The sequence below is a fragment of the Carcharhinus amblyrhynchos genome, chromosome 31 (assembly GCF_965287045.1).
Source record: "Carcharhinus amblyrhynchos chromosome 31, sCarAmb.v2.hapA, whole genome shotgun sequence".
NCBI classification, from domain to species: domain Eukaryota; kingdom Metazoa; phylum Chordata; class Chondrichthyes; order Carcharhiniformes; family Carcharhinidae; genus Carcharhinus; species Carcharhinus amblyrhynchos.
In genome coordinates, this window is record NC_137354.1 from 11,270,136 (window position 1) to 11,292,592 (window position 22,457).

Consider the following 22,457-nt stretch of genomic DNA (forward strand, 5'->3'; position numbering starts at 1 on the left):
GGAGCCATCAGCATACTTTCATTGCCATTCCAGTTGGTTTGGATTGGGGTCTGTCCCCTTGCCCTATCTGTGATAATGGTCATCGTGCTGTGGGTCAGACCAGTCCGTGGGCAGAGCGCTGAACAAGAATCAATGTGGGTAAGATGGACAGCAACTTCAGAAGTGGGCAAGGCAGCTATATTTTTCAATCTTACTTGGGATTTTTAAAAATGTACTGAACATATAGAACTGTACAGCACGGGAACAGGCCCTTTGACCCTTGATGTTGTGCCAACATAATGCCAAATTAAACTAATCCCTTTTGCCTGCCAATGCTCCATTGCCATCTATTTCTTGCATATTTATGTGCTTATCTAAAAGCCCCTTAATTGCCCCTATTGTATCTGCCTCCACCACCACCCCTGACACCTACTACTACTCTGTGTAAAAAAACTTGCCCCTCACATCTCCTTTGAACTTTCCTCCTCTTACTTTAAGTGCATGCCCCCTAATATTAAACATTTCAACTCTGGGAAAAAGATTCTATCAACCCTACCTATGCCTCTCACAATTTTATAGCCCTCTATCAGGTCTCCCCTCAGCTTCCGCTGCTCCAGAGAAAACAACACTAGTTTGTCCAGCCTCTCTTCATAGCTCATACCCTCCAATCTAGGCAGCATCTTGGTAAACCTCTCCTGCACCCTCCCCAAAGCTGCCACAACCTTCCTGTAATGTGGCAACCAAAACTGAAAGTAATAGTCTAAGTGGAGCCAAACCAAAGCTGCAGCATGATATCCTGACTCTTGTGCACAACTGGTGTTGAAAGAAATTGAATTTGGGTGGAAAAGTTCTCATAGAGAGTACTAGACATTCTTTCAAGATGTGGATATTGAGTTCCTTCAATTGATCCTTGCACTTCCTTCATTGTGTCACCAATTCTTCAGGATGTAGATTCACATCAGTCACAAGGTGTTCCTTATTGGTGAAGGAAATCAGCATGGTGAGCCAATCTGTAATGAAGTCTACCTTGCGTTGCCAATAGCTAGTGTAGGATGCCCGAAGCTCAATTAGCAGCAAAGGAACAGATTATATGGTGTGAGAGTTAAGCCCAAAGTCAGAATAGAAGTCACACTTTTTAGATGTAAAGCATACTCTTCATTATTCCCTGTAATGGCTTCAGTCAAGCCAATGAGATTGGCCTATTGGAATATGAACTCTCTAATTAAGGAGTTGCTTTGTGTGGAGGGAGAGTGGGGAAGGAAGAGGACTTCCTCATGAACCTGCTCCTGGGCCTAAGCAAGGTACGCCATCTACAGGTCCAGGCAGCGGGTGATCGAGGGAGTCGTCCAACCCGACTGTGCCCCTCAACTGTGGCTATATTCACAACCAGGCATCCCTGGAAAGGGACCATTGTGTATTCTTTGAACTGGGAAATTGGAATAAGCTCTGTAATGGGGTGAGAAGGAATGCATTCCTTGAAGGCTGTTCAACTTTTCTTCAGCCCAAGAGTGTGCTGTAAACATGCGGGCAATTCTGTGAAAAGGGAAGCACTTTATCAGAGAGCTGGTGAAACGTGACCTTGTTTCACGGCCAAGTTACAAAAAAAAAACGATTGTGAGAAGTCAATCTCACAATGGAACAATTTAATAAAGTAACTAATGGTGTGAAGGAATTAAAGGATCTATCCAATTGTATTATAGTGTTTTCATTTCCATTCAGCAACAGTTAAAGTTCTCATAGTGGCTTCTTGTAAACATTGAAAGCTTTTACATTTTCGCCACTGCAAATTCTGAATCCTCCCAATTATTTTCCAATAAATTATCTGGCTGACTGAGGAAATACTCAGCCTGTCGCACCCTGAGCAACTGAACAACATGTGCCTCCTTCCAGCTCCACCGCAGTATGGAAGGATCCAGGTGGGACAGTGCTTGTCTACAAATTCAATGCTTCACAGCCCCTCTTCCTTTCCCCTTCAGTAAAAGCAGATTCTCTCGCTGTCTGTGCAGATGCTTCATAATGCAGGCAGCCACAGGAGCTTTCAGATCCATGACTAACACAGCCCGTGTCCCCAGCCTTTCAAAGCCCATGAGCAGAGATAATATCTTCTCAGTGGAGACTCAGAAACACATCATTGTGTTGCGTTAGTTATCCTCCTTGCTTCACCAATACTCCACTCGTGCTGTTCTCTTCCCTCGGTGAATTCAGATGCTGTTCAAATCCTTGGTGGCCATGATGCCCAGTCCTAAGCTCTGGAATTCCTTCATTAGGCCTGTCTATCTCTCCTTGAAAGACATTCCTTAAAACAACAGGGGGAATTAGCAGGGTAAATATGAGGGGCGACTGGAATAGGGCCTGGGTGGGATTGTGGTCAGTGCAGACTCAATAGGCCAAATGGCCTTTTTCATTGTAGGCATTCTACAAAAACCTGCCTCTGAAATTTCTTCTGCTTGAAGTCTTTGAAAACATTCCTGTAAAGTGTCTCAGGATCTTTTGCTGTGTCAAAGGTGCTATAAAAATGCAAGTCTTTGTCAATGCCAAAATTTTTTTTTACGTTTTTGTGAGTATCACAAGTAAGGCTTATGTTAATACTGCTGTGAAGTTACTGTGAAAATTCCCCAGTCACAACCCTCCGGTGCCTGTTCAGGTACACTGAGGGAGAATTTAGCACGGCCAATGCACCCTAAACAGCATGTCTTTCAGACTGTGGGAAGAAACCGGACCGCCCGGAGGAAACCCATGCAGACACGGGGAGAACATGCAGACTCCGCACAGAGTGACCGAAGACGGAAATTGAAACGGGGTTCCTGCTGCTGTGAGGCAGCAGCACTAACCACTGTGCCAACCGCACCAGCACGTCTTTTAGACTGTGGGAGGAAACTGGAAAACCCGGAGGAAACCCAAATAGACACAGGGAGAATGTACAAACTCCACACAGACAGTGAGCCAAGTTGGGAATCGAACCCGGGCTCCTGGCGCTGTGAGGCAGCAGTGCTAACCACTATACTATCCTATTTAATTTGTGAATGCAGTGAGCTAAAAAGCACAGTTGTAGTTTCACTGACAGGGAAAGAAGAATGATATGACTACAGTATATGCATGAAAAGATTTTATTTAGTTCTGCTAATATTTCAAAACAACAAAACGTGCAGCTATTGAATTTGGTTCATCTGCAGAATCTAGCAATTTGCTGAAAATCCCTGGAGAAGAGTCCACATCATTAGCAAACATCAGAAAATGAGACATAGAGAAGCCACCTTTCACCTCGCTGTAAACTGTCAGTGAAATTAGTCAAACAGTCAGTAAGCTTCTTTCACTGCCTTTACAGCTTTTTTGCAAATTGGGTCCAATTTCCCATCACCTCCTGAAAAATAAAACCAGAAGAAAAAGCAGAGGACAAACTGAGCGAATAGACATTTTTTCAAAGACTAAGAAACTGTTTTAGATAATCCTAAACAAAATCAAAATATTGCAGACGCTGGAAATCTAAAATTAAAATCAGCAAATGTAAAATGCAAATTATGATCAGTCACGATCGTGATGAATGACAGAACGGACTTGAAAGGCCAAATGGCCTCCTCCTGCTCCTATCTTTATGTTTCTATCTAAGAACTATTCAGTACGTCATGAATTGACATCTGTGGCGAGAAACCGAGTTAATGTTTCAAGTCGATGATGACCTCTCCAGAACTATTACCGACCAAAATATCAACTCTGTTTCTCTCCACAGCTGTTGCCTGACCTGCTAATATCTGCAGCAATTTTTTTGTTTTGTTTATTTTAAATAATATCATTTTTGCTCCAGCAGTTATTAATGGAATATATTTGAGTATACATGGTTAGGTTTGTGCATTTGTAATGCAATACTATGGTGGGTTTGATGTACAGGTAAACAGATTAGGTTTGGTGATTTGCATTAACAGATTTGCATTAGGAGATACAGAGACAGCTGTTTCTTTTTCAGCTGTTAAATCTCCAATGGGAGTAACAAAATTTTAAAATTTGGTAAGGCTCAAAAGTAAACGAGGGAAGGTTATAAAATATTATGTGACCCAAAAGTGGGGGCCAAAGGAAAACTTAGAAATGAGCACTTAGCAACCCTACAGTGCAGAAGGAGGCTATTCAGCCTATCAAGTCTGCACCGACCACAATCCAACCTACTTCCTAATCCAGTAACCCCACGTATTTACTCCACTAATCCCTTTAGTCTACACATCCCAGGACACTAAGGGACAATTTAGTGTGGCCAATCAACTTAACCCGCACACCTCTGGACTATGAGAGGAAACCGCAGCATCAGGAGGAAACCCACACAGATATAGGGAGAACGTGCAAACTCCGCACAGATAGTGACCCAAGCTGGGAATTGAGCCCAGGTCCCTGATGCTGTGAGGTAGCAGTGCTAACCACCGTGCCACCACAAAATATTTTTATGTTTTGGAAAAGTTGAGTTCTAAGAAATGATAAGGACAGTGGAATCGAAGATGGAAGGGCAAAAGTATATTTAAGGACAGATATTGAGTTTATTTTGGTGTTGGCTGTGTAAAGGGAGTTTCCTGGGAACAGCTCTGGTCTGGCAGAAGATGTGGAAAATGAATCAGCCTTCTAGTCAAGCCAAATAGGTCTGGGGCTACAAAAAGCAATCTTGTTCCTGAAGGTTTCTTACATCTCCGGAGCAATGTGGAAGTGGGTCTGAGATGTCGCATGGTATACCATATTAAAGAAACAGAAATGTTTTTTAACTGGATTTTTATCAATAAACATATATAGGGGAAAGCTGCCTGGAAGGTGTTTACTTGTGGGTCTGACTAAGCAGGGGGTCTTTTGGGGGGAATGTTTTGTAAGAGTAATGTTAACTGTGCAACTTGTAACCTTGTGTACTTGAGTTTTTTTTTCTTTCTTCTTAATATACTTTACTTTTAATTTTTAAAATCCCGAAAGTGTTACAGGACTTCTTTCTGGCTGAGGTCAGTATGCTTTCTAATATATCAAAGAATCCCTACAATACAGAAGGAGGCCATTCGGCCCATTGAGTCTGTGCCGACCACAATCCCACCCAGGCCCTATTCCCGTAATCCTTCATGTTAGTTCCCTGACACTCGGATTAATTTAGCATGGCCAATCAACCTAAGCTGCATATTTTTGGACTGAGAGAGGAAGCTGGAGCACCCAGAGGAAACCCACGCAGACACGGGGAGAATGTGTAAACTCTGTACAGACAGTGACCCAAGGCTGGAACTGAACCCAGGTCCCTGGCGCTGTGAGGTAGCGGTGCTAACTGTGCTAACTGCCCAAGGGACAAAGTGCCCATATCCAGGGGGCACCTTGGCACTGCCCACCAGCATCGGGTAGTGCCAAGGGGGAGAGGCCTTCTGTGGGCCTAGAAGTGATCACTGGGGGTGAGGTGGTGTCTTGCTGCCGCTCTGTATTGTGGGGGGGGGGGGGGGGGTGCTGTGGGGGGAGTGGTGGTCTGCTGGGGGCCTGCCTCCTTGGGGGGGGGGTGTGGGGTCTGACCCAGGGGTCCGTTAGTGCGGTGGGTCTGCTGGGGTGAGGAGGTGGGGAGATTGCCACTGCTGGGTGGGGGGGTGGGGAGTGGGCTTGCATCAGGCTCCTCTGAGATTTGGGGGTGGGGGGGTGGGGTCGGGGTCAGGGCTGGGCCAGGAATTGTTGTGGGGCTACAGTCGAGCTGGCCAGCAAATGGAGAGACTGACAGATTGGGACCACTGTGCATGCGCATACTTCCAGAACTTTCAAACTCCGGCGCAAGTAAACCCTGCCTCCACGGGTTTCTACTGAGATTCACAGCTGGGACCTCTGCAATGCACAGACTGTGGAGATCCAAGTGAGAAGTAGAACTGACAAAAATAGTCAGGATCTCGAACAGTTTTCCTGCTAATTCAGCACTTTTGGGAGAATTGCGGTCTTTCTTACTGTTGGCATCTTAAAAGTTTCATCTCTGTTGTCCTCAAAAATCTGTACAGAAGCAGATCTGTGATCAACTTCCATGACTAGATCAGCCCAGGACAGCACCAAGGATCCGGGTTCGATTCCTGGCTCTGTCTGTGTAGAGTCTGCATATTCTCCCCCTGTCTGCGTGGGTTTCTTCCCACAATCCAAAGAGGTGCAGGTTAGATGGATTGGCCATGTTAGATTGGCCCTTATTGTCCAAAAATATGCAGGTTAGGTGGATTGGTCATGCTAAATTGACCCAGTGTCCAAAAATGTGCAGGTTAGGTGGATTGGCCATGCTAAATTGCCCCTTAATGTCAGGGGGTTTATCAGGGTAAAATACATGTGGTTGGAGGGATAGGGCCTGGGTGGGATTGTTGTTGGTGCAGGGTCTCTGGGCTGAATGGCCTCTTTCTGCACTGTAGGGATTCCAGTGAGATCAGTGAGTGGTAACACTGTGATTGCGATTTCCAGGGAGTTGAGGGAGATCTCACAAGAGCCCCTCACCTCCTGTGCACATCACTGGGACATATTAGCTATTCTGGCCGGTGATTTCATTGGTAATCCTGAGGAAAGCAGTTTGAAGGAGGCTTCGACTTCCTCAAGGTGATAGAAGCTGCAGAATGTTGGACATCAGCGCGGCCAATCCACACCTGGACCGCATGATCAGCCCATCCACTTACTTTGCCCTTTATTTTGTGTTCTCTGTCCGTGATAATTCTTTCAATATTCTCATTCCAAACATTGATTTGATTTATTATTGTCACACGTGTTAGTATACAGTGAAAAATATTGTTTCTTGTGCGCTATACAGACAAAGCATACCATTCATAGGGAGAGAAGGAAAGGAGAGTGTGGAGAATGTAGTGTTACAGTTATAGTTAGGGTGTAGAGAAAGACCACCTTAATATAAGGTAGGCCAAAAGTCTGATGGCAGCAGGGAAGAAGCTGTTCTTGAGTCGGTTGGCACACAGCCTCAGACAGACTTTTGTATCTTTTTCCCGTTGGAAGAAGGTAGAAGAAAGAATGTCCAGTGTGCATGAGGTCCTTAATTATGCTGGCTGCTTTTCTGAGGCAGCAGGAAGTGTAGACAGAGTCAATGGATGGGAGGCTGATTTGTGTGATGAATTGGGCTATGTTCACAACCTTTTGTAGTTTCTTGCTGCCTTGGGCAGAGCAGGAGCCATACCAAGCTGTGATACAACCAGATAGAATGCTTTTTAATGGTGCATCTGTAAAAGTTGGTGAGAGCCATAGCAGACATGCCAAATTTCCTTAGTCTTCTGAGAAAATAGAGGTGTTGATTGAGAGCTGTGAGTGTTATTAAGGGACTGCGCCTGACTGTGTGCGAGGGATGAATCTGTACAGGCTGACGAAATGACAATCGCTGAGGGTTAATGACTGTCTTTACTGAAATTGATTCTTCTTAAATCATCAGAAATCAATAATTCTGCCAGACAGGTCTCATGATTAAATCCTCAGTATTCAATTTCAATAAGAGTAAGGTGACAAAGATAGAGCTGCAATGATATTGAACTTCTTGGTGTTTCCCTGGGATTCAGTCAGTGAGGCACACAGACAACAGAGGGCCCAGACTGACTCGCAGACGTTGATCTGTGCTGAGTTTATTGGGATCTGGCCACATGTTAAGAAAGACAGTGCTCTCCTCCCCTTGCCTTCATCTTGTGCAGCTGCTGCCTGGCAAGTACCTGGCCAGCTTCTGAGGGCCTCTCCTCCTGGACTAAGCTTAGCTCCTGGTCCAGTACCCTCACTGGTCAATCTCCCTGGCCAGCTCTGTCCCAGTCACCCATCACCCCCGGCAACCAGCGAGCGATCTCCGGGATGTGCTGGAATTCAACAAATGAGGCCAATGGACTGATTTTGGGCGGCACGGTGGGCACAGTGGTTAGCACTGCTTACCTCACAGTGCCAGGGACCCATGTTCAATTCCAGCCTCGGGTGACTGTGTAGAGTCTGCACATTCTCCCCAAGTCTGCATGGGTTTCCTCCACGCGCTTCGGTTTCCTTCCAAAGATGTGAAGGTTAGGTGGATTGGCTATGCTAAATTGCCCCTTAGTGTCCAAAGATGTGTAGATTAGGTGGATTAGCAGGGTAAATATTTGGGTTATGGTAACAGTCTGGATGGGATTGCCCCTTGGTGTCAGGGGGACTATGTGGGGTTATAAGGATAGGACCTGGGTGGGATTGTTGATGGTGCAGATTCAATGGGCCAAATGGCCTCCTCCTGCACTGTAGGGGTTCTATGATTCTATGATTTGCTTTGGCCCTGCTGCTGCTCTCCGTAAGAACAGATGTTGCAACCAATCCCTAGGCTTCTACATCCATAAACATTGTCCAAGTCCCACTCCAGGGATGAGTTTATCTCTTGGCATGTGTGCCAGGTCAGAGGACCCAGATGGAGATGTAAACTCCCCCACCCCACCCAACACTACCAGCAACCACAGGCTGGATGGCCAATCAACAGCAGAATGATGTTCGCTGGGGGTGGGGCCTGGGATCTGGAAACAGGGTTGTGCCATGAAGTCAGCTGTGGGCAGGGGGAGGTTTAAAGGATACTCTTCAAATACAGTCAATAAAAATATAACGAAATTTACTCTAACTTATAAATCAAAGAAAGGGTTTAATAAAGAAACTTCATTACTCCAAACTTGGAGCCTCGCCCTGGGCCACTTCCAGCTCCCCCACAATTCCCAACAGGTTCTTATTTATAGTGAGTCAGCTGGTCAGCTGACCATCACATCATTCCGTAATTGGTTCCACGGTTATGGGTCAGCTGACCCTTACAACTTGTTACCATTACATCCAATATAAAGTTGTCACTGTTTACATTCTAGCAGTGGCAAGACCGAGGGAGTGAATTTGGGACCTTGTACAGTGTAGGACTCCCTTCAGAGGCAGATAATCTCTACTATCCTGCAGCACAGGCGGGCCTGACTCGTAAAGGGATTTATGCGGTAAAGGCAACAAGTATCTTCATCAAGAGATCGGAGACTCTCCATGGGGACTAGAGACCCTCATGGGGATTGGAGACCCTCACTCACTCACACTGTTATGGCAGGGGTGAGACTAGAAAATCCCACCGGTGGGAGAGACTATAAAGTCCACTGCTGTTTGTGGCAGCCTGCTGTGTGCTAATTGGCTGCCACATTTCCTTGGGTCACTGTCTGTGCGGAGTTTGCACATTCTCCCCATGTCTGCATGGGTTTCTTCCCACATTCTAAAAGATGCGCTGGTTAGGTGCATTGACCCAAACAGGTGCCGGAATGCGACTAGGGGAATTTCACAGCAACAACTTTGTACTGTTAATATAAACCTATTTGTGACTAATAAAATAAACTTTACTTTTCCTACATTACAACAGTGACCACAATTCAAATAAAAACCTCTCTGGTGTAAAATGCTTTGAGATGTTCAGTGAAAGTAAAAACATTATACACATTTTCTTGTAATTTTCTTTGTTGAATGCAAGTCTTTCTTTATGAATGTTGGCCATTCAGAAAGATGACACTGCGAGACCCTGATGTGTGGCTGATCTGCTGCCCTTTTCCACATTATGACTGGTTTTTACTCTTCAATGTGTTTACAATGCAGGATTCAACCTGAATTGAACCCAGACTCGATGGGCATGTGATCAGGAACCAGGTTGTGAAATCTGGAGCATTTTGTTATTCATTTTTCCAATAGCCAGCTTTGCTGCATTTGATTGGGGGCGGCAGGGTAGCACAGTGGTTCGCACTGCTGCTTCATAGCTCCAGGGACCTGGGTTCGATTCACTGTCTGTGTGGAGTTTGCACATTCTCCTCATGTCTGTGTGGGTTTCCTCCGGGTTCTCCAGTTTCCTCCCACAATTCAAAGATGTGCAGGTTAGGTTGATTGGCCATGCTAAAATTGCCCTTAGTGTCCTGAGATGTGTTGGTTAGAGGGATTACTGGGTAAATATGTAGGGATATGGGAGTAGGGCTAGGCTGGGATTGTGGTCGATGCAGACTCGATGGGCTGAATGGCCTCTTTCTGTGCTGTAGGGTTTCTGTGTTTCATGGTTCTATGATTGGTTCAGAAGATGGTGTGACCATGGAACAATGAAGTTGGCAGGACTCTGAAATGCGACTGATTGAGTTCACTCTGGATTCTTCACCAAAGGCCAGCAAGGATGTTACCGGCACTAGAAAGTTTGAATTATATGGATAGGCTGGGATTTTTTTTTTCCCTGGAGCATAGGAGGATGAAGGGTGATCTTATAGAGGTTTATAAAATCATGAGGGGCATAGATAAGGGAAATGAGCAGCGATATTGGGGAGGTGATGACTGAGTGGTATTATTGCTAGACTATTAATCCAGAAACTCAGCTAATATTCTGAGGTCCCGGGTTCGAATCCTGCCATGGCAGATTGTGGAATTCAATTAAAAAATTCTGGAATTAAAACTGTAATGATGATTAGGATCATCGGAAAATTATTGGAAAAACTCATCTGGTTCACTAATGTCCTTGAGAGAAGGAAATCTGCCATCCTTATTTGGTCTGGCCTACACGTGACTCCAAATCCACAGCAATGTGGTTGATTCTCAACTGCCCTCCAAGGATGACTAGGGATGGGCAATGATGCTGGCCAACCAGCAACACGCTATGAATGAATATTCTGGAGTAGATCAGTCACACATCAGGGTATCATAATGTCACTTTTTTCTGAGTGGCCAACATTTGTAAAGAAAGCCTTGCATTTATTTATACATTGTTTGTACTTTCTCTGAACATCTCAAAGCACTTTACACCAAGAGAGGTTTTTATTTGAATTGTGGTCACTGTTGTAATGTAGGAAATGTGGGGGGCAGCCAATTAGCACACACACCAAGCTGCCACAAACAGCGGTGGAATTTATGGTCTCTCCCAGGGTAGGGGAGTCCAAAACTAAAGAGCAGGGGTTTAAGATGAGAGGGGAAAGATTTGAAAGGGACGTGAGAGGCAACTTTTTCGCAAAGAGGGTGGTGCTTGTATGGAATGAGCTGCCAGAGGAGGTGGTAGAGGCAGGGACAATTACAATATTTAAAAGACATTTGGATAGGGACATGGATGGGAAAGGTTTAGAGGGATATGGGCCAAACACAGGCAAATGGGACTGGTTCAGTTTAGGATACCTGGATGACTTGGGCTGAAGGACCTATTCCCATGCTGTATATCTCTAAGACTTTATTGGTGGGATTTTCTGGCTGCGGTCATCCTAAGAGTGGAAAATATCACCCAGGGTCAATGGGTCTTTGCACTCCCCCCCTCCCCTTTTCATCCACCCACCACCTGTGACAGACAAGCTAGAAAAATTTCCCCCATGACTCTATAATCTCCAGATCGAAAGGGGAGAAAATATTCCAACTATGCAGGGGGAATGAGAGAAAGTGTCACATACATGCTCAAATAAATCATAGAATCACTACAGTACAGAGGGAGGCAATTCGGCCCATCGAGTCTGTACCGACCACAATCCCACCCAGGCCCCACTCTCCAAATTTATATCTTACTTTGGCCGTTGGTGAACTGGCATGGAAAGTATTTCCTTTTCCAAGCAGCACATAACCCAATGGTCAATAACTGTGATTAAGCTGAAATAGGTTTATTTACTGGTGCCACTGTGAGGAGATGCCCGGGTTGGTACACCAAACACATTGAGCTTAAATATTTTGTCGTCCAAACGATTTTGTGAACAGAGAGGGCTGTGTTTCGGGATTGGATTTTGTCACATTCACAAATGTGTTGGATCTAACTCTCCCTTTCAACGCAGCAGGGGAATTACAGCCTCAAATTAAAATCAATGCGCTCATCTTCAGAGGACACCAGTGATCAGAAGGAGCCACTTAAAGTTTGGCTCAATTATAATGATGAAGCATTGAAGCAGGAAGGCACTTAGACAGTTCCCTCTGACCTTAGCATGTACACCAGCGTATTCAGTGCTTGATTGATGAGGGAGAGGTACTTTGGATTTAGCTGAAATCTGATTTAGCTTGAAAGAATGTAAGTTTCTGCTATTAATTACAACACTCCTGCAAAGACACTATTGGCCGGAATTCTCCAATCTCGCCCACGGCTGCGATTTTCCAGTCCCGCTGCAGTGAATGGAGATTCAGCTGAGTGCCAAATTCTCCATTCTCGCTGGCCAGGAATCGAACCTGGGTCCCCGGCACTGTGAGGCAGTAGTGCTCACCACTGTGCCACCGTGCCACCCCAAAATGAACACCCGAACAGGGACTCGGACCCTAGACTCTCAGATTAAAAGCCTGATGCTCCATCGACTAAACCACCTCAGGTGAAATTAGGGATGGTCAATAAAAAAAAATTGGCCGAGCCAGCGACACCCACATCCCATTGAAGAATTTAAAAAGAAATTAGTTGGTCTAAGTTTCTGATTGTAATGTTTTGTAACGGAGAGTGGGAATCCTGGCCACTGTCTGTTAAATAAATAGACGACATCTCCTGAAGCTTTATTTTTGATATTTTGAATTGCGGGGCAACAGCTGTAATGTGTGGCAGAACGCATACTGAAGCCCTTTTTTCAAACTGCACTGTGTCACGTACCGCAGCACAGCAGTATTACACAAATTGAAAAACAAACTTAAATCCATGTCCAACAATCAAATATCTAAGTTAAAATTAAACCAATTAACAGATATCAAAGCCACATAATTGAAGACAGGAGTCATTATAATAAGTCTGGACAAGATTAAGCAGAAAACAGCCTTAAGAGACCTCTTCAGATCCAAAATTGAGAGGGTATTAACGCATCATGGCACAACATGTACACTTAAAAGCCTAATGGTTCCATATAAATGGTTTTATTCAAAGGCCTTCGCTTTGCATAATTTAGATACAAATGTATTTAACTCCACAATTCATAGCTAGTTCACTGAAAACAGAAAATGCCAAGCATTTATGTTAAGCACAAATATTAAGCATGGAACCTCCTCCCTATCAGCACAGCGGGTGTACCTACACCACATGGACTGCAGCTCACCACTGCCTTAGAATCATAGATCCTACAGGGTAGAAGGAAGCCATTCAGCCCATCAAGTCTGCAGCAACCACAATCCCATCCAGGCCCTATCCCCATAACCCTATGCATTTACCCTACCTAATCCCCCTGACACTCAGGGGCAATTTAGCATGGCCAATCCACCTAACCTGCATGTTTTGGGACTGTCGGAAGAAATTGAAGCACCTGGAGAAAACCCACGCAGACACAGGGAGAATGTACAAACTCCACACAGTGATCCAAGGCCAGGAATCGCACACAGATCCTCGGCGCTGTGAGGCAGCAGTACTAACCACTTTGCCGCTGTGCCACCCCAAAATGAATGCCCGAACAAGGACTTGAACCCTGAACCCTCAGATTAAACGCCTGATGCTCTACCGACTGAGCTATCCAGCCTTATTTGGGGAAATTAGGGATGGGCAATAAAAAAATTGGCCTAGCCAGCAACACCCACATCCGCTAAAGAATTTAAAAAGAAATTAGTTGGTTGAAGTCTCTGATTATAATGTTATGCATAAAATCATTTTGAGAATTAGTTACCAAAATCAAGATCTTTTATGTTGCACTTGAAGACGGATTCTCCCTTCACGATAAGCTCCACAGTATTCCAGTCAAGGAATTGTTCCAGGGTCCAACGATGACCATTGGCCTCCAGAAGATCTTCAAAACCAAAGGGAAAATCCCATTAAATCTTTTTATTTATTTCGGGATTTAGAGAACATGCATCATATACCAACAATCATATTTCATACAAAACACAAACTAATGCTAATTTCAAAATCTTCAAACAAAAATGTAAGGGAGGGAAAAAAAACCTCCTGCTGTACTCTAACCTTGGCTCAGGCAGGACTGAATGCTGAGGTATGAAGGCAAAAGTGCTACCAATGTCAGGTAAATGTGGCAGGGGTGAAATAGTTAAGGCTTAAAAGCCCTACTTTTAGCCAGCTACTACTAGATCCTTCAAGAGACCTAGAAGGAGCTATCCATTGACTCCGTCTACATTTCCCGCTCTCTCGGAAAAGCAGCCAGCGTAATCTAATACTAATACACGTGACAATAATAAATCAAATCAGATCAACTGTGATCCAACAAAGATCATCAATGGACCATATCATGCAGGGTTAGCTGGTAAAATTTGATCACTGAGTATTCTGTACTCTGCATGGTGGCACAGTGGTTAGCACTGCTGCCGGGGACCCAGGTTCGATTCCTGGCTTGGGTCACTGTCCGTGTGGAGTCTGCATGTTCTTTCCGTGTCTGTCTGGATTTCTTCCGTGTGCTCCGGTTTTCCCCCACTCTCCAAAGATATGCAATTCAGGTTGATTGCTCATGCTAATTTTTTTTAGTTTTTTTCAGTTTATTTATTAGTCACAAGTAAGGTTCACATTAACACTGCAATGAAGTTACTGTGAAATTGCCCTTGGTGTCAGGGGGACTAGCTAGAGTAAATACATGTGGTTATGGGGATAGGGTCTGGGTGGTGAGTGCAGACTTTTTGGGTCAATGGCCTCCTTCTGTACTATATGATTCTATCATCTATGAAGGACCCACCCAGGATCATCCCAGACATTCTCTCTTCCACCTTTTTCTGTTGGGGAAAAAGATACAAAAGTCTGAGATCATGGACCAACCGACTCAAGGACAGCTTCAGGTTTTTGAATGGACCCACCATGTACTAAGTTGATCTTTCTCTACACCCTAACTATGACAGCAACACTATATTCTGTACCCTCTCCTTTTCTTCACCCTTATGTACTCAATGAATGGTATGCTTTGTCTGTATAGCATGCGAGAAATAATACTTTTCACTATACTAATACACGTGACAATAATAAATCAAATCAGATCAACTGTGATCCAACAAAGATCATCAATGGACCATATCATGCAGGGTTAGCTGGTAAAATTTGATCACTGAGTATTCTGTACTCTTAAACTACATATCACTTTCCTTTGCAAACTGGACATTTTAATGTGACTTACTGGGAATCAATTTAATTAAATTCATGTCATTTCAATGGAGACTAAAAATGGATGAGGTTAAAACTACTTTGGTACCCAATTCCTTGTGCTGTCCAGCAGGTGGAGCAGGTCAAAATTGCCTCTAGTATTGCCAAGACATTTCCAGATATTCAGCAATTTTGCCAATAGTCTCATCTCTGTCACTTGCCTTCATTGTTCTTTAACGAGTGGAATTCACCAACACAACCTTTTGATATTCCCATACAACAAAAATACAGAATTCAAATGTCACTAAATTATATTTTACTGAGCAGAAATGAAATCCAATCAAAAATGGGAGAATACTTACACTGTTTTAGATCACACTTATTCATAATTCAGACAGTGTGCAGTGTGTTCCAGATCACACTAACTCATTAAGCAGAATGTGTTCCAGATCAAACTAACTCATCATTCAGATGCTGTGTTTCAGATCACACTAACTCATTAATCAGACAATGTGTTCCACATGACACTAACTCATTAATCAGACAGTGTGTTCCAGATCACACTAACTCATTAATTAGACAATGTGTCCCAGATCACACTAACTCATTAATCAGTGTGTTCCAGATCACACTAACTCATTAATTAGACAATGTGTCCCAGATCACACTAACTCATTAATTCGACAATGTGTTCCAGATCACACTAACTCATTAATTCGACAATGTGTTCCAGATGACACTAACTCATTAATTCGACAATGTGTTCCAGATCACACTAACTCATTAATTCGACAATGTGTTCCAGATCACACTAACTCATTAATTAGACAATGTGTTCCAGATCACACTAACTCATTAATCAGACAGTGTGTTCCAGATCACACTAACTCATTAATTAGACAATGTGTTCCAGATCACACTAACTCATTAATCAGACAGTGTGTTCCAGATCACACTAACTCATTAATTAGACAATGTGTTCCAGATCACACTAACTCATTAATTAGACAGTGTGTTCCAGATCACACTAACTCATTAATCAGACAGCGTGTTCCAGATCACACTAACTCATTAATTCGACAATGTGTTCCAGATCACACTAACTCATTAATTAGACAATGTGTTCCAGATCACACTAACTCATTAATTAGACAATGTGTTCCAGATCACACTAACTCATTAATTAGGCAGTGTGTTCCAGATCACACTAACTCATTAATTAGACAATGTGTTCCAGATCACACTAACTCATTAATCAGTGTGTTCCAGCTCACACTAACTCATTAATTAGACAATGTGTTCCAGATCACACTAACTCATTAATTAGACAATGTGTTCCAGAGTACACTAACTCACTAATTAGACAATGTGTTCCAGATCACACTAACTCATTAATTAGACAGTGTGTTCCAGATCACACTAACTCATTAATCAGACAGTGTGTTCCAGATCATACAAAATCATTAATCAGGCAGTATGTTCTAGATCACACTAACTCATTAATTAAGGATCCCACACACCCCGGACATTCTCTCTTCCACCTTCTTCCATCAGGAGAAAGATAAAAAAGTCTGAAGTCATATACCAACTGACTCAAGAACAGCTTCTTCCCTGCTGCTGTCAGACTTTTGAATGGGCTTACCTTGCATTAATTTGATCTTTCTCTACACCCTAGCTACATTCTGTGATACTACATTCTGCACTCTCTCATTTCCTTCTCTATGAATGGTACGCTTTCTTTGTATAAGCACACAAGAAACAACATTTTTCACTGTATGTTAACACATGCGACAATAATAAATCAAATCAAATCAAACCCCTCAACACTAGGGTTAATTTAGCTTGGCCAATCAACTAATTAGCACATCTTTGGACTTATAACCAGAGCTGTATTCCAAGAACCCAATACTGTAAATGAGAGCTAACCAAGGTTCTACACAGGTTCAGCATAACTCCCCTACTTTATAATTCAGTTCCATCAGAAGATAAGCCTTGGTTGGGGACTGAAAGGAGGAGGGAGGTTAACTAACTATTGCCCTTCCACTGGGCTGCCAAGAGTGAGTATCTCTCCAGGTATAGCTCTTGGTGGAGATGTTATCAGCTCTGATTAATGTATTTGCCTCTCTCTCTTACTCTGTAGACCCTGCAGCCGGCTGGTTCTGTAATCCACCACCCCGCACGATTCATAGGGACCGTAGCGAATGGTCACCATGGCTTCAAGCGGCATCCCCGCCGCCTCTTGTCCTCAACTCAAGCTGTCCACCAAATCCACTCTCCACTTCCCTCTCGGGTAACTACACAAAGCGTTGCTAGGGAAGTGAAATCATTGGCCAAAACACGCCAAACTTCCGGAGTTCCGCCGCGAAAGTTGAAACCCAGCTGGGAACAGCTTCCAGGAAGAGTGGCTGGGATTCCTACACCCTCACTCCGGTTCCAGGTTCACCACCCCTCTAATAACTCCCCCTGCACATTAACAATCCTTCCATTCATCTCACTCATTGCTCTTCGAAAGTTCTGGGCTAATTTCTTCCCACAATTTCCCAGCAGAGTGCTCACATATCCCACAACTGTGTGAGTTCCCTCCTAGATCCCTCCAACATCATTCCTTCTTCCTACATCATTACTGCCTAATGGTGAGATTAGTTTATTAATTTAGCCTTACTGGCTGGAAAAGCTGCCCTGTGTAGGATTCGAAATTGAGTTCCCGCGGCACAGTGGTTAGCACTGCCAGGGACCTGGGTTCAATTCCAGCCTCAGTCACTGCGCGGAGTTTGCGCGTTCTCCCCATGTCTGCGTGGGTTTCCTCCGGGTGCTCCGGTTTTCTCCCACAGTCCAAAGATGTGTGGGTTAGGTTGATTGGCCGTGCTAAATTGACCCTGGTGGCAGGGGGATTAGTGGGGTAGATCTGTGTGGTTATGGGATTGGGGCCTGGGTGGGATTGTGGTCAGTACAGATTTGATGGACTGAATGGCCCCTTTCTGTACGGTAGGGAATTCTGTGACTTGCTCTCATAGGTCCCGATGTTATTTGTACCGTTTCTTGTGTTCAGTAAGGGATTTGCTTCTTCCAGGTCTTGTTGAAATTAGATCAAAAGTGTCATGTGCTTTTCCATCTTTTCCTCCAGCTGTTAAAATCCCCAAGTGTTCCACTCGATTGATAGATGGCCTTACCTATCGCCCATTTTTCTCCTCTCTAACGACACAGGAGACAGACAAAGCACACATACGAAAAGCAAGTTACTGTGGATGCTGGAATCTGAAACAAAAATCAGAAAACGCTGGAAAATCTCAGCAGGTCTGACAGCATCTGTGGAACAGAGAATAGAGCCAAAGTTTTGAGTCTGGATGACCTTTCGTCACACCTACCTATGTATGTTTTCACAGCGAGTTTTTCCCTGGAACTGATCACTTGCCAGTTGGTTGCCCAGAGGCTGTAGCTTGAGGGACACTGCTCTGCATTAAACACCATTGATCAGGGGACTCTCACACTCTCACTGCCTGCCACCCGGTGTATTGGAAGGATGTACGGAATTATAACCAGCCTGTGTGACCACATTATCAACACATCTTCCATGGCCAACAAGTCCTGAAGTGGGACTGGAACCTGGAGCTTGAGGCAGAAAGAAACTACGCACAAGACCTTCCTTTTCCTAAGGCGTGGTGGCACCTATTCAGCGTTGGAGATTGGCACTCAGTGCCATCTTCTTTATGAGGTGGGTCACAGTTTTTGGACGTAAGGTTGATTGCGCCAGATTTCCACTGCTGGTAAGATTACAAAAGGTGAGATATCAGGCGCGAACCTGAGTTCTCAGCTCTCTCAGGATCTTACCAGCTCACTCCGCCCATTAGACAGCAGGATGCAATGATGAGATTGTCCCCTTATTTTTTAAGCAGTGACCCCTGGTTCTGAGTCTCTTACAGGAGGACACATCCTCTCCACATCCACCTAGTCAAGACCCCTCAGAATCTTAGATGTGCCAGACAAGTCACCTCTTCCTCTTCCAAACTTCAATATAACAAATATCTGGGTGGATTGTTGAAAAATCCATGGAATCTGGTTTGGTTTCATCTGCCATCTGTTGTGCAGTGTGTTATATTCGACCACAATTCACCTGTTACTTTACATATATCTCATACTCACTTTGAATGTTAGAGTATGACATACTGTAAGATATTGTCCTGGGATGGTGACACTGACATACCAGAAAAGATTGAATTAGTTAGGATTAGATTCACTGTGTCTAGAAGAATGAGAGGAATAATAAAGAAACCAACAAAATTCTGACAGGACTAAATAAAAAAGGGATGTTTCCGATGGTGGGAGAGTCCAGAAACAGGGGCACAGCCTGAGGATATGGGGAAGACCATTTATGACTGAGGTGAGGAGAAATTTCTTCATCCAGAGATTGGTGAGCCTTTGGAATTCACTACCACAGAAAATAATTGAGACCAAAACATTGTGGCTAGAATTTTACCGTCCCACCCAGCATGGGAATCAGAATGGGCCAGGGCTGGACCATGCCCTCGGGTGGGATTTTATGACTTCAGGATGAGCCAGGCTGTAAAAATCCTGCCCTGCATATTTTCAAAAACAAGTTAGATATAACTTTGGGTCAATAGGGATCAAAGGATATGTGGGGAGAATTGGTGAGGAAGTCAGCACAAATATGGATCTGTAGAACAGAAGCAGACTTTATAACCAAGTGAAATCCAACCGTGACTGCGGGGGAACATACACACATAGTGAGGAATTTCGGGAGAACTTTGAGATTTTGTTCTTGAAGCGTCCTGTGGAAGAAAAGGCACGTTCAGAATCAGAAAACCACCCTGGGAGATTAAATAAAGAAGCGCGTCATGAGTTTTTATTTTGTACTAAGATTATATAAAAAATGTTAAGACATACACTTCTTCATGTTTCCGCAATTTGAAGGGAGCCAGGTTGGATGGTTGGGAACGGCCACTACAGTTCGCTGGTAGGAAAACATTGATTAGGCACCAAGGCAGATTTGGAAAGTCTTGAGTATTAACCCTCCAGTTTTCAAAAGAACATTTTTTTTTGATGCCGGATGTGTAGGTGGCCTTCCTGTGTGTGTTGTATTTAGGGCACATATCTATTCGGCTATCAGGGAAGACATGAATCCAATTGTGTGATGAATGGGTGTAGATGGTTTTTGTCTTGTAGCAAGCCTTACGGTCTTGCATTCAGTGCTTTATAGCAGACCTTCTAACATGCAATATTTTTGCTTTCTTTGCCATCCTCTTCGTCCCCCAGCCACTCCCATTCCTCCACATTACAGAGCTCCCTGTGTTCATACAGATTTAACATGCAAGAAAGCCATAGATGATAAATATTTTGAGTAAATATTTTCAGCCGAGTGTCATGACTGTCCTTCACCCCTCTTCTTCCTCTGCCTCCCTGATTCCTTCACATACATGTGTGTGTGCACTCTCTCCCAAAAAAGTCACTCTGTCCCAAGCTGTTTGAACCCTTCATGTGACTTTACTTTGGGGTTTTAAAAAACCTGATTAGCAATGTATGGAGTTCACGATCGATGGATACGATTACTGTTTGTTTTGGAGGGGGAGCAGAGTCTAATGATTCTAGCAAACTCCTGTGGTTACTAGTTACCAAGCAATGAGGTTTGGAGGGGAAAGAGAGAGTAAACATCTGGATTAGAAAGACCAGCTGCTTATTCAGCTGGTCCCACTTTCCCTGTTCTGCAATTTTCATGTTGGACTATTTAACAGATTAATGAAGATTTAAGAGGGTTATAGAGGAGTGGATAGGGGAGCTCTGGGCTGCTCCACTGTGGCTGCGTGGGAAGCAAAGATGTATTACCCAGTTGGATGATGTTTGACTGTCCATCAAATAGCTTTTTTTTACCCCACTCTGTTATATATCAGCTTAACCAAAAAAAAACTATTTTTAATGTCTCAATGGTGATTCTCCCAGCAGTGTCCTGGAGATTGAAATCTAATTCCTGCAGTCTCCAGGCCAATCCCAGAGGGTTGGCAACGTTAAGACCAATATAAATGATTTTATTGTCCCCGCAGGTCACACACATCCCAGCACTATTTCACCCCAGAATCATTCTAATCGATGCACCCAGTCGTTCTGCTTTGTTTAGTATTAGTTGCCCCTCTCTTTCCTTCAGCTCCAGTTCCCAAACAATAAATCAAAGGGAGGCTCCGTTTTGCAATCCCAAACGGTATCTGATCCGGTTTGATTTAAACTTCAATCTAATGTTAAGGCCTGACTGACTTGATGGGTTTGGGAGGCAGGGGAACAGTCTTATGCTTTCAGAGAAATCTGGGGCACTGCTGCCTCACAGCGCCAGGGACACGGGTTCAATTTCTAGCTCGGGTCACTGTCTGTGTGGAGCCTGCACGTTCTCCCCGTGTCTGCGTGGGTTTCCTCCGGGCGCTCCGGTTTCCTCTCTCAGTCTAAGATATGCGGGTTAGCTGGATTGGCCGTGCTAAATTGCCCTTTAGTGTTAGCGGGACTAGCAGGGTAAATATGTAGGGTTATGGGGATAGGGGCTGGGCGGGATTGTGGTCGGTCCGGACTTGACAGGCCAGATGACCTCTAGGGACTGTAGGGATTCTGTCGGATTCCAAGAATACCGATTGTGTCGCCATCAGCTGCATTTTATGCAGATTGGTTTATAGGATGGCGAAGATGTAAACTTGAAACTGCAACTGAATTATGACTGGTTGAAAGTGAGTAATAAGGCTGTAATTTTGACACAGTGCTTAAGGTGACACAAACCTTGAGAATGAAACTTGGATTGTTTATAGAGTGTCATCTGAATGCTGAGATTCAATCACAACCTTGCTTCCTATCAGCTCTGTTATTTTTATAATATATTTTACAATGGTAATAAAATAACAACTGGGCTGCAGTTAATGCTGAAATTCGTGTAAGAAACTGAATAAATTCCAATCCTGAAGATTGAATGGAAGGATTAAAGAGCACGCGTGGACGGGATTTTACAGACTCGCTCGACCCAAGGTTGGAAAATCCCACCCGAGGTCAACGGACATTTCCATTGTCCACCCCTCGCTTGCTCCGATTCCGTGGTGGGCGGATGTTAGAATTCCGGCGCATTTCACCATTGTGCAATGATTTACAAAATATATTTCCTTGAAACGTGATTTATGGTAGTTCACAAGAAAAATCAATGCCTGTCCTTTGTGGGTTATTTTTAAGATATTATTTGAATACAGAGAATCCCTACCGTGCAGAAGGAGGCCATTCGGCCCATCGTGTCTGCACTGACAACAATCCCACCCAGGCACTAGCCCCATAACCCCATGCATTTACCTTAGCTAGTCCCCCTGACACTAAGGGGCAATTTAGCACGGTCAGTCCACCTGACCTGTACATCTTGGGACTGTGGGAGGAAACCGGAGCATCCGAAGGAAACCCAAGCAGACACAGGGAGAACATGCGAACTCCACACAAACCCAAGCCAGGAATCGAATCCAAGTCCATTGGCACTGTGAGGCAGCAGTGCTAACCATTGTGCCACCCCATGAAGCTTATT

General features: G+C 44.2%; 1 protein-coding gene and 1 non-coding gene across 2 annotated transcripts; both read right to left on the reverse strand.

Moving 5' to 3' along the window:
• Positions 1-3,101: 3,101 nt before the first annotated feature.
• c31h10orf53 (chromosome 31 C10orf53 homolog) lies at positions 3,102-17,192 on the reverse strand. Its single transcript, XM_080215817.1, has 3 exons — positions 17,045-17,192; positions 13,503-13,622; positions 3,102-3,340 (listed from the first exon to the last, which is right to left on the reverse strand). The coding sequence occupies exons 1-3, from the start codon at positions 17,136-17,138 to the stop codon at positions 3,276-3,278; spliced, it is 279 nt and encodes a 92-aa protein (XP_080071943.1). The 5' UTR covers positions 17,139-17,192; the 3' UTR covers positions 3,102-3,275.
• trnak-uuu (transfer RNA lysine (anticodon UUU)) lies at positions 13,286-13,358 on the reverse strand. Its single transcript has one exon. It is a non-coding gene; the product is annotated as a tRNA-Lys (tRNA).
• Positions 17,193-22,457: the final 5,265 nt, after the last annotated feature.

What these genes read in the sequence shown, in the direction of transcription:
- c31h10orf53 (XM_080215817.1), bottom strand. Translation starts at nt 17,138, where the DNA reads ATGCCGCTTGAAGCCATGGTGACCATTCGCTACGGTCCCTATGAATCG. An exon ending in CCGGCTGCAGGGTCTACAGA is followed by an intron (nt 13,623 to 17,044) that starts GTAAGAGAGAGA and finishes TTGGTTTTGAAG; the next exon opens with ATCTTCTGGAGGCCAATGGT. An exon ending in CATAAAAGATCTTGATTTTG is followed by an intron (nt 3,341 to 13,502) that starts GTAACTAATTCT and finishes TTTATTTTTCAG; the next exon opens with GAGGTGATGGGAAATTGGAC.